We start from the raw sequence: 12,687 nt of genomic DNA on the forward strand, positions 1-12,687 counted from the left end.
GGCCACCACATCTTGGCTGGCAAGGCGTGTTCTCTGCTCATGGCAGAGCACTTGTTTTGGAAACAGTGAAGTGTGATATTAATTTAAGCTGTTGCTTGTCTCCACTTAGTAACATGTTAATCCAACTGTCTCATCAGGGAAGTTCATTAAGGGCATGGGAAAAGAAGACTTGGAGGAGAATGCGACACAGCTTAGCAACATAGAATTGCCCGCTGAAATTGTTTTAATTACTGAGAAAGAAGAAAAAAAAGGAATTTCTAGATCCCAACTCCTCGAGGCTAATGAAAATTATAGAAAATAAGAAAAACAGCTTTGGTTCTGTGATATTATCAAGCCAGTGGCTGCATTCAGTGAGTGGCAACCTTTCAGGAAGAATTGAACAAACTAATAATGTGCAGACAAGGCCTAGTGGGAAATCTTGTCCCACTACCTTAAACATGTGATGCTCCCTGGTCCTGGTGATTTGTAAGTGTTGCTCCCTCTTGGTCTACACAGAGAAGCTCCTAAACCCTCTCAGTTGGGCTCCCAACTGTTCCCCCACTTCTTCTCTTCTGAATTTTGCAGAAAGCAAATTCACATGCATGTAAACAGGACCGACTCCCTAAATTACCCCAGTGGAAACTTTGCTTTGGGAAAACTTCTCAAAATGCACTGACTTGGCCAAGCCCAGAGATTAGTTCCACTCCTCTTCAAAGGGCAAGAGTTAAAAACCATGCTTCTCGGATTAAGGAAGTTATATTTACCAACAAATCGTTTCTGTCCGGCCACATCAAATTCTTCCTCAGGAAAGGACCTGATGGGGCCTTCCTCTGGGATGACCTTCGGTATGGCAGCGGTGGTCGAGGGCTGGGTGGTGGCCGAGGGCTGGGTGGTGGCCGGTGGCCTTGTGGTCTCAATCTCATAATCTGAAAGGATTTGAAGGCTTTGTAATTGGGCACCTCCGGAAAGGGGCACTGTTTGCAGTCAACTGTAAATGCTGAGTGTGTGCACCTGTGCACCTGCACGCCATCTAAAATGGTTGCTCTGCTTAAACATAATCGGTTTCCACTAAAAAACCCTCTCTCCTCATTTCAATTTCCTCAGAAAAGCACCTTCAGATAAAAACAGAGGAAGAAAAAGAAAAAAATACATAGGTCACAAAATTGAGGTTTTAGTATCAGAGCTGGAGAGACCCCGTAACTCATTCAACCAGCTTGGCATGCTCCTGCTACCTGCCCACAGTTGTCGCCCACCTGCATCTTTTCCCGATAGAGCCAATAAAATACCACATCAGAAGATAAACATGAATTTTTTAAAAATATGATTTCTGTATATGGACATCCCCCCCCCCCAGGGAGCAGGGTGAGATTAATGCCATTCAGATAACTAATCTTTTGTTATTTAAAAAAGAAAATAAAACCATTCCCACACACTTCACCTATCCATAGGAAAGACACTTAGTGCTTCCAAAGGTGCTAAGGAGTCTCCCTTTGCTTTCTTTTTGCTTATTTGTGGTGCTGGGGATTGAACCCAAGTCCTTGCATATGCAAGGTAAGCACTCTACCAACTGAGCTATATCCCCAGCCCTCTTCTTTTGCTTCCTAACAGTCTTTTAAATTATTTTTTTGTTTGTTTGAAAATTGTAGTGGGATTTGGCCGCTACTTTACACTTTATTATGAATAAATAAAGCATCAGAGGTGAGATTATTCACACACAGCTGTGATTTAAAACCACTGGGGCTATGGGCGATGACATGCAATATGAGACCATTGTGAGAACCCGCAGAGCCCAGATTTCAAAGTCCAGCATGGGGTGGGGATAAATTTCCTGAACTTTTTAGCTGCTGAGACAACTTCCTCAACCCAGGAGACAATCCCAGAAGCCTAAGAACAATTACGGCATTAGTTGTGATTTATCCAGAGACTGTTCAGGTACTGTCCAAGGCATTTTGTATTTTTAATCTTACCTTCACTTGTAAAGATTCTTTGATAAGAAATCAACACATATACAGCATGATGTGATTAAGAAACGAAAGGAGAGGAAAGTGTGAGAAAGAAAGGCCAAAAGAGAAGGCTGGACACAGGTCAAACCACAAGGTTTTAGGTGAGCAGAAAGCTGGGCATAGCAGCTCCAGAATTTCTAAAAGGGAAAGAGGATTTGAAGGGAGAGAAGAGGAGGCTCAGAGGACTTATTTGGCAGCTGCATTTGCATATCGAGCATGCTGTTCTTCTTTAGATCAAATACGCACTTGGGGTCACTTGGAAAGGGTCGGGGCTGCAACCACCTTCCCAGGGCTGGCCCTGAGGGAAATTGCCAAGGAGATCACAGCAAATAAAACCAGATTATGGGATGGGGAAGGCAAGTGTCCATGTGTCTAGAGAATCAGCCTGTACCTTCATCGTAAACGACGTAGGCCTCTTCCGTGGGCATTTCTGTGTCCAGGCCTGAGAATTCATCTAGTGAGGGAGAGAAGAACAGGTCATCAGGTGCTCATGGGTCTTCTCACTGCTCTCTCAGATTTGGGCCCCAGGGCGTAATAATTCATTCACCCCAACAGGTGCTGGAAACAGGCCACCAACATCAGGTCAACATCAGGTCACCTCAGCTTTTCCAGGAGGAAGGGCATCAGAACACCAAAAAGGAACCCAGGCCTTCTTTCCCCTGGGCTCAGAAAAGGACATTCCAAGCGCCCTCCTGATCAGGAGTGCACCCTCGCTCTGCCTCCCCCGTTGTGCAGAGCGCTCTCTGCCGTCCTCCCGCCACCTCAGTGCCCCGGCTTTGGCTTCCTGGATGCTGACGGGAGGCCTCAGCAACCCTGCCACAAGCCTGCCACAGGAGCACTGAGAGCTGCAAGGAGTGGGAGGCTGTGGGGAAGGTGACCTGTGGACCCTGAACATCTATCTTCCTTTTCTCCACCCCTCAAAACTGGCCTCTGGAATATTCTAGAAGTAGGGCTATTTCCAGCCTCTAACTTGGCAAATGACACCAATCAGGTTCTCTGTGCTCTCTGCCCTTCTAACTCCCAGCCTCTCACCAACTCAGGAGATCAATCGGCACAACTTAGACTCCTTACATACATATGAACTTCACAAATGATATGCCAATGTCTGCAAATTTCTGTTTAAGACAACTTGGGCATTACTGACTCCCCCCGATATGTTATGACCACAGAATTAGACTTTCAAGGCAATTTACAGAACTTTAGGTGAGATTTTTTTTAATGGCTTCCAGGAAACCTAATTATGAGAACTATTATTAAAATTCCTGTAATGGTTAAACTGATACTAAGAGAATGAGGAACTTGTGGTCAAGAAAAGAAGTGAGTGATTTAAGTTGAAAAAAAAGAAATAATAGGAAAAGAACTTTTGTTTTCTCTACTTAGGAGTTAGAGATGGCAGCTATAAAAAGGAGAACATTTCTCTGTGCTTGATAAAAACTTGAGGAAAAGGGTTTTCTAATTTAAAAAAAGCTCAGGGGAACTCTTGCCCTCCTTTTGACCCAAATCCCACAGCCCTTATATACAAAGCATTCTGAAGAGGGGTTTGGGGGACTGCAGGAGGAGGGAACTCTGAGACTGGACACCTCCTGCCCTTGGAAACTTCTCTGGACCTGCTTTGGGGCTACTCTTCACACACTTGCTTGGAGACTTCGGGCTCATCACATATACCCTCTTCTCAGGCAAGGACGCCAAGGCTCTGAGAGGCTCATAACAAGCCTGACTCACGCAGCTGGCGAACGAAAAGACTTGAACTTCGAGCCCTCTGGCTGCAAAGAATACTTTGTTCTTCATAAAAACTGTCTCAACTTTTGAAACGTTGATCTGACCAATCCAACTGTCTGTGAATCTTAAGGTGCTCTAATAGCATCATCACTCTGAAGTGGGATAATGATGGGGGAAATGAAGGGGAAAGAACGTCAACTTCCTTCACCCGGTAGGTCTTTGGCACCAATTTTGAAAATACTTTCTTGTTAGTAAATCATTCATCATGATCCAGAAATATTCCAGTGTAATGATTCTTTTCAGAGCCCAGCTTGAATAACAGCCTGAACATTATGTTCTAAAACAAACTCCAGTCGTGAGGACAGGGCAGTGCCACAGGTGTCTGTCCAGCTAGTCTTCATACTACAGCAAAGCCTCTGGGCACCACTCAGAGGCCTGTGTCACAGCCCAGCACCTGTAGACCCGTGAGGTGAGGGCCCAGGCGTGTTCTAATGGGGCAGGGACAGATAACAAGACTCAAGTTGTAGATCATCTGGCCTTACAGGAGCAGGAGGATCATTTCATGAAAAACTACAAACACAACTCTTGCTGAGATCATTCCATGTCAATCCTCCTCATCCAAGACAAACTACTTCTGGGCCAGTTCAAGTCTGTTTTCAGTTATACACTCCCTCAATTTGGGGGTTATCTTGCCTTTGGTTCCTGGCCTACCATTTTCTTTCCTTTGTCAATTTAACTTTTAGGAACATCGTTTTACTTTTCCTGATTATACATTTGGTTTAATTTTTTCTTTATATTTAACCAGGCAAAAAATGAATAAGTTGTACAATTTTTGCATCCCAGAGTTAATAAGAAATACATATCATTTCCTTCTTGGATTCCTGGTGTTAAGGGTAGTTCCTTGAGATGCTGAAGTACTCGGTGCAGGCAGTGGGTCACAGCAAGGCCACATCTACCTGAAAACTGAGATCTCTTCTTAGGATGAGTGACAGTTTGGGCCTCTGGCATAAATGAGCATCTAACTGAATCAATGCTTGTTTTCAAGATAAAATAAACTCAGAGAATTTTTCTACATTAGCATCATCTTGACTCCAAGGGAAAGTACCTTCCAGATGTAATGAAGTGTAGATTCAGTTTAATTAGAGAAGCTGAGCACCTGGCTTTGCCCCACCTGAATGCCATTCTGAACCATGAACTTCTTCATATAAAAGTAGCTGCCAGTCATCACACAGCAGCATAGTTTACTCTCTTCGGTAGTTTATCCATGGTCATGAAAAAAAGGAGAGCAAATGTCACAAAGAATTAGGGCTTAAGATCCAGAGATATTTTTTAAAAATATGAAAAAAAGACAAAAAAAAATAAAGTGTTCCCAGTAGAATTTTAGAAAAGGTAAATAAAAGACAGTCACTGGAAGACAGGTATATTTCCACCTGGTGTGATGGGTCCTGCTCAAGTGAATTTTGATTTCTCTTTCTCTGTGTGTGTATTTTCTGTTGGGAGAGTGAGCCATGGCAGAATGCAACCGCTTTCCTTGGCCGATGGTTTTCTGCGAAATGCAGCAGGCTCGTGCTACAAATTCTGGAATGTTCAGCTGGTTCATAACATTTCCAAATACATGAAATTTCATCATCTTGATTGTAGATGGAGAAACAGAACCTGAAAAACAGAGATCACTGGCTTTTACTTCCCAGTTAGGCAGTGGAGAATGCCTGCGTCTGAAGCTCTTAAATAGATACCCCAAGATGCATAGCTGGGTCCCCCAAGGACTGGAGATGAAGCAGAGCCACATCTTGGCTATGAGGAGTTTATTATCCAATGAAGAGGTTAGATCAAGAAAAACACACACAACAAAAAAACCATAGTGTGTGTGTGTGTGTGTATGTGTGTGTGAATGAAGAAAGGAGAAAATGCAATAATACACAGGAAACAGGCATATAATACGCATCTGTGCCTACAGGGAAGTGTGGCATCCATAACAAATGAGGAAGTACACAAAAATACTGCTTGAATTACTGGAATGACTGAACAGCCCAAGGGTGTTCCCAGAATATTATTTGAAAGCAGTGTTTTAACGGAGGGTGGGGGCATGACTTAACCAGGGGAGCCAAGACTTTGATATTTGAAAAGATGCTTTTAAAACTGGAGAGTTACAAACAGAATGTTCCAACTTTGTACGCGGAATGGAATGTCAGATGGCCAGCTAAAGCGGGGTCAGGGGAGGGGGATACTCCTCACTGACCACTAGCAAGCATTCCAAGTGATCACTACTACAGCAATAATCATTTCAGGTCTAGGCTGGACAGTACCATGCCCAAGAGACCGCTTGCCAAATCCTGGTTGTGCACAGGCAGAGCCCCAGCATTTGTGAACACACATCATGGACAGAACTATGCTCAGTTCAACCAAAGAAAAGGTGACTGAGAGAAACAGTGACACAGAGGTAGCACTGGGGATAGGAACGGAGTCCAGACGGTACTGTGGGTTATGTGTAGGGACACCCTGGATGGTTCCATGTCTGACACTGCAGACCATCTCTCTGCCCTGAGTGTCATTTATAGAACGTGCTTGTGCACTCTGAGGCCACTCACTGTAAGATTCTCAACCAGGAAACAACAAATGGATCTTACAGACAGTGCCCAGGCTTTAAGAGAGCAATCTGACACTCTGGGGCTTCCAAATCTCAAGCCCTCTTTAAAATCCAATCCCTGCAAGAGATGGCACCCCTCTTCCTCCGCCCACCTCCCTCATTAGTCCTGAAGCGCCACACTGCGATGATGCTGTAGCAGGGACAGGCTGTGCATTTCCAGGCAGCTGCAGTGTCTGTCTCCTGGGCACATTCAACACAGGTGTATGGGGGGGGGGCACCCTGGTGGGAAGAGAGGAGGCTGATGCTTGGAGGCCCGAGGGCATAGGAGCTGAGTGCTGGCCAGCAGGGCCATCTTAGAGATAGGGAGAAGAAGAGCACCTCCAAGAAACCACAGAGGGGAAAGGAGAAAAGGAAAAGAACGCTAAGGATGAAGGGGGCTGGAGGGGACCTCACCTGGAGGTGCCCTTATGTGGGGACAGTTTAATGAGTGTGTTCTCATTCCCAGACTCACGGAGTTGAGTAGATTAAATATGTGCAGCTTTTTGTCAATCAGAATTAATGCAAGGAAGAAAGTGTTTAATGAAGTTGTGAATGAAATAGCAAGAAATAAAGAAAAAGACTAGAGCAGTAGTGCATTAAAATACTGTATGAGGATGATATGTTGCGTCCGCAAATATAATTCTTTCCTAAGACTTTGAACTGATTTCTACTTGTTTTCTACTTGTTTTCAAAATGCTGGTGCGAGGCAAATTATTCTTCAGGTTGAACTAGAAAATCAGAAGAATGGATATAAGCAAAGTAGAATGATACAAATATATATATATATATATATATATATATATATATATATATATATCAGATTTGCAAAGAGTAGATACTAATGCCAAGAGAAATATTGACTTTTATGCCAAATTTAGGTCCAAAAATAAAAAATAAATGAAAAGAACATGTTATAAGGCTTAAAGAAAAGCAGACAAAATGCAACACAATTCATTAATTAAAGTCAAATCAAAAATAATCACTCTTTTGTTTACAACCAATATTAATTATCTGTTTTAATTAATGTCTATTTTTAAAAACAAGCACATTAATGTATGCAGAAGAAAGAAGCCGTTCTAATACTAGCAAATCCAAATTCGTACTCACTGTGAACAGCCATGCGTTTCCTCCTGGTGGTCCAGGTCCCTGTAATCATTCCCCTGTTCTTTGGTGTGAATTTTTCAGATGTCATGTTTTCCTATTTGTTTCACAATTTTCCATGAAAGAATTCTCTTTTGGGGTCCAGCCTTCGTGCTTGCAATGGCTGGCCTTCTCCCCGTCAGCGATGAAGGTGTGGAAGCAATTCCTGGAACCAAGGGTCCCCCTCTGCAGGAGCCTAAAGCAGTTAGTGTCATGGCCGACCCTCGACTCATCTCAGCCTGAGGGAAAGAAGGCTATTCATCTCCGTTGCCTGAGGCAAACCCAGGATGGCTTCTTGCTAAGCAGCTGGAACAGGAGCCTGAGCCAGAAGGACAATGACCCAGCAGCTCCACCAGGACCTGGGCAAACATGTTCTAGCTCCCAGTCTGCAGGGAGAACAAGCCGCTCCCGGAGGAAGACAGACAGACAGATATCAAGGACAGCCGGATACCCAGATCAAGCTGGGCAAGCAGGAAAGCAGCGTGTTCTTGCCAGTGGAGAGCCCATTGCCGCCATGCCTTGCCAGGGGAGGATCCGAGTTTTCCATAGGGGGTGGTGGGTGAGATGCTCAGCCGCCAGTTGTGCTCCAGAACAAGTACTCCTCTCCGACAGCCACAGGGAGACTGTTCTAAACGTCCCACAGTGAGAAACTTATGGAACCTCACTTAAATCTCATGGTTAATCACAGACCTTTCTTTCTTCCCTTCCTTAAAATGTAATAATACTGATCTAACATCCCGTGGGAGACACTTTGGGAAACACTAGTCTAACTGATAATGCCCCACGTTTCAGCTCAGCTTCGGACTTGGGTTGTGACAGGGCTGATGGATACAACACCCGGTTAATCGCGAATGTTAAGTGACCAGCAAACAGCTTTGTCGTGTAGGGATGTCCTGCACAATGTTTCCCATTGGCTGACTGATTGTGCCATAGCACCGTCAACCAAACCTGCTGGGGTTCAGACACCTCTACCGCTGCTGTGCTGTCGACCCCTGAAATGCAGCACAGGGTCACCACTAGGACAGAGCTGGTTACCTTCCTCGGCGTGGCACTCTGGGATCCCGTTTGCGCCCATTATCAGGTTGCCATCCTCATCGTGTTGTTCCAGCGTCCCAGGGGGACAGGTGGGGACGGGGGTGGTGGGTTCCGGGGTGGTGGTAGTGGTGGTGGTGGTGGTGGTGGTGGTGGGCCGCGTAGTGGTTCTGACTATGGTCCTTGGGCGGGTGGTGGTGATGGTGCGACGGGTGGTGGTCGTGCGGCGGGTGGTAGCCAACGTGGGCCGGGTTGTGGTGGTGGTGGGCACAGTGGTAGTTGTGGTAGTGGGTTGTGGGGTCGTGGTAGGAGGGCGGGTGGTCGTTTTGATGACCTCCAAGCCCACCAGCGGCTTCCCGCCAAGACTCAAAATGGGCTTGTCCTGGGCACTGGCCAGGGGTTTGCCGTGTCGCCCCTGCCCGAAGAGTGGGAGGCCGTCGGGACTCACCACGGGGGTCCCGCCTAGATCTGAAACAAAACCAGCCAAGAGTTACATGACCAAGGGGAACAATCCAGAGGAAATGAAAAGCCTGACAGTGTCTTCCCAGAGCTTATAGACTGGAAGGCAAAGGAATAATTCAAAGGACATCACCTGAGGGGCAGCATCTGCTGCTTTCCGGAGGCTCCTGGGCCTTTTATACTGCCCGGGACTCTGTAGAGCTGAGGATCGTGCCTCAGAATGCCTCCTCGTCCTGAGGATGCTCAGTAGGGGAAGAGCTTGTCCTTTTCCTCCTTCCCACTCCCAAGGAGGAAAAGTACCACTGAGGACCATGGTGGCAAACTGATTCCATTAAGGGCTAGAGATGAACATCTTAAGTTTTGTAGGCTGCATGGTCTCTGTTGCAACTACGCAGCTGAACTCTCGGAGGGCAAAGATACCAGAACACAAACAGGGCATAGCACGAGATCTGAGTGATGCAGAAAAGAGTGTCTTTATGCTCCAAGGCTCTGTGTAAGGACACACTGTGAATTTCATGTAATGAACCAACAAGTCACAACATATTCTTCTTTTTTTTCTTTTTCCTAACAATTTTAAAACATGCAAGCTATTCTGAATTCACAGACTTTACAAAAACAAGCAGTGGTCGGGAATTGCCTGTGGGCGGCAGTTTTCAGACCCCTGCGCTAAATGGCCAGTGTCGGGAGAAAGGTAGAGGACCCCGTTTCTGGAGGGTAGAGTCTGCAGGAAGAATAAGGAAAGCCTGTCATGGGAAATGCTCAAGGGATCTTCTTCCTATGTGGCCAAAAGTAAGTGGACCAGAGCAGCCATTAAAGATGAAGTCATTCCAGGAAATGGGAATCTTGCTACCGCTAATCTCATCCTGTGGCCAGTTCACCCCCACTTACCAACGATGGTGCGACCATCTCCGCCCAGTTTCACCCGAAGAGGATTTCCCTGTGAATCTTGAAGGTACCTCCCTTCCGCATTCAACACTAACCCACGGTCAAGATCCACGACCTAAACCCACGGACACAGATTAAAGAATGTATAGGACATTTCAAAATATATTCATCCAACTAGTTGCACATATGTATGAAACTTTCAAAGAAGGAAACCATAATGTGAGTTGGAAACATTTCTTTTCGTCAGTATAGTTTATAAGGTTTGAGGGAAAAAAGTGCTGAACAGTCATATTTCGTCTTATAATAGCTTACCCATAAATATGTAAATTGTTTTAAGTTTTTCAAATACACAAAAATGTTCAAAATACTTTTACCATTTAGTATATTATGTCTAGGGTAAATAGGAAACAACTAGGATCCATCAATGAGGGAAATGATTAAATCAATCATGGCCCATATGCAGCCAATAAAAGGGACCTGGGGATTTTCTATATAGTGACCTACACTGATATGCATTCAGATTTCAGAACTGATTATTTTACAAAAACAAAAAATATATGTATATTTTTGCATATAAGCTCAAAATTCAGAGAAAAAAAAATCTGGAAGGATATACCCCAAACCATCAACATCGGTGACCTTTGAGACCACAGTGTTAGGGACAGGGGATGCTTATTTTCTTTTTTATTAATTTCTGAATTTTAAAAACTTTTTGCAATGAACATGTATTACTAGCATTTAAAAACATTAGATTTCCATTTTACTGTTAATGTTAAAATTCAAATTTGATTATTAAATGAGACACCATTTTTTAAAAATTATTACCTAATACAGTACATCATATTCTAAGAAACTTTAAAATGAAGGAAAATATTATTATCTCTATTAAGAAACAAGCTCATGCTCTTTGCTGGCTCTTCTCCATGGTGGTCCTGGAGTAGCAACCTCCCTGCATCCCCATCACCCGGCAACTTGTCAAATACACAAATCATGGTCCTCCCTTGGGCTTGTATTTGACAAGCCTCCAGGGACCCTGAGCTGGCTAACATTGAGAATCACTGCTCTGCACAATCATGCCGCAGAGGAAGTCCTATAAACAGGCCACTTTGTTGGATGCTGTTTTGGTAATAAAAATAAGAACAGTTTGTAAAAGTTCTACTTTTGAAATCCACCCCATACTGTTTCAATCCAAGATTGTTTGCAATGAAATTTTGCTTTAATTCTCATTCTTCCTATTTAAATGTTCATTCCTTTAAGAAATGGTAAAATTCATCTTTAGCTCAACTATGATTGAAAATTTTATGAAGTCCTTTAATACTGTTTGCTTTCCTAAACCCTGCCATCATAAATGGAAAGTTTGGACTGGGAATTCCACCAGGAATTTTTTTTTATTCTTTTAAAGAATGTTTTCAATGTCTCAACATTGTAAAGGATCCTATCCATTACCCACAACACACAGAAATCCCCTAAACATTTATCTTAACCCCAGGCAGGGGTTTTCAAAAGTGACTTTGTTTAAACATACATAAAGTATTAATGCATGCTTTAAATTGTAATCAAATAACAATAGTTGAATTATGATTCAAAAATTGATCTGATAAAAAATATCTATTTGATTTAGGGATTTTTGTTTGTTTTTACCCTGCTTTCTTTTACAAAGGAACTTTTACAAAGTTGTATTTGAGATAACTTACAGACAATAGGTCTAATATTTAATCAAACAATAAACTTAAAGTAATAAACAAAATGGGGGAATAGGGGGAAGTGAGCTCACTTGAGAGGCCATTCATCAGGCTGTGGCTGGGCCACATTTTTGTGTCTTTCCACCAGTCACGGCAAATGAAGGACTGGCTCAGGTCTCATCTATGAGCTGTAAGAGGAACTGGTGAGTTACTCAAGAAAACCAAAGATTTTTGTGAGCATTAAAAGAAACTGTATTCAAGCATCTTAACGTATAAGTGGTTAAAACTAGAAAAGAAAAAGGCCACTTGATTTATTGGTACAGTATTCATTTTTCTCTTCCCAATGGCATGAAAATAACTGGAATGCGTAAAGTTTACCCTACCCACTTTGTTCCTTGAGGGCCATTGATAATTCTTTGTCCATTCGGTTTCCCATTATTACCAGGAAGTACTTTCTCTTCTACTTTTGGTCTGCCATTATAACCTACACAGTGCAAAGATTAAAATTTTTTTTTAAAATAACAGAACTGGGTAAATTCAACATTCCTGAACCATTGGTTTCATACCATATGTTGTAGCACATCATTTCAAACAAACACTGAACAGAGTTTTAAACCAATAGCTTCTGTATATTAGATAACAGTAGTCTTATACTGTGACTTCTACATGATAAATAAGAAAGTCTACAAAAGTACAGAGAAGTCCCTGTGTTCTGACAATACTGGGGATGAAAATAAGAAAATGCCACTTAAGTAGCTTTGCCATATAAAGCTTAAGACCTTAGTAGTTAGGTCTTAAGTGTATCCTTATTTTAGCCAGTTGGAAGTTGGAGGAAAAAGGGTGATTGGAAGGATGGGGAAAATTATCTCTGAAGTGTACTATGTGCTGTCCTGCTTTTATCAGCATTTTAGACCAAGCAAAATTACTATTTCTGGCTGAATCAGGTGCCAATCAGCAGCAGCCAAGAATAAATGTGCAATGCTGACTCCAAGCTTGCTAAACCCTGTGGGCTGCTTGGGAAAGACTTGCTAAGAGAGCAAGCAAGAGGTGCAGCCGTGGACATTATGTGGCTCCTCTACAGCAGTCCACCTGAGACTCAGGGGGGAGCGCTCTGAGGTCCTGCCTCACCTGTTGGAGAAAGTGTGTAGGCTTTCTGACAACT

The 12,687-nt window shown here is 43.5% G+C and overlaps 1 protein-coding gene across 2 annotated transcripts in view; it reads right to left on the minus strand.

Annotated features, from left to right (window-relative positions):
- The window catches only part of Fndc1 (fibronectin type III domain containing 1), an 84,133-nt gene that overhangs the window by 17,189 nt on the left and 54,257 nt on the right, over nucleotides 1–12,687 (minus strand). For both annotated transcript variants that reach the window (XM_076858075.2, XM_076858074.2), the window contains 5 exons: nucleotides 11,909–12,009; nucleotides 9,847–9,958; nucleotides 8,503–8,967; nucleotides 2,374–2,436; nucleotides 744–905 (listed from right to left, as the gene is read on the minus strand). In XM_076858075.2, coding sequence (XP_076714190.2) covers nucleotides 744–905; nucleotides 2,374–2,436; nucleotides 8,503–8,967; nucleotides 9,847–9,958; nucleotides 11,909–12,009 — 903 coding nt within the window. The remainder of the gene's footprint in view (nucleotides 1–743; nucleotides 906–2,373; nucleotides 2,437–8,502; nucleotides 8,968–9,846; nucleotides 9,959–11,908; nucleotides 12,010–12,687) is intronic.

Source organism: Callospermophilus lateralis, chromosome 6 (assembly GCF_048772815.1).
Source record: "Callospermophilus lateralis isolate mCalLat2 chromosome 6, mCalLat2.hap1, whole genome shotgun sequence".
NCBI lineage: Eukaryota > Metazoa > Chordata > Mammalia > Rodentia > Sciuridae > Callospermophilus > Callospermophilus lateralis.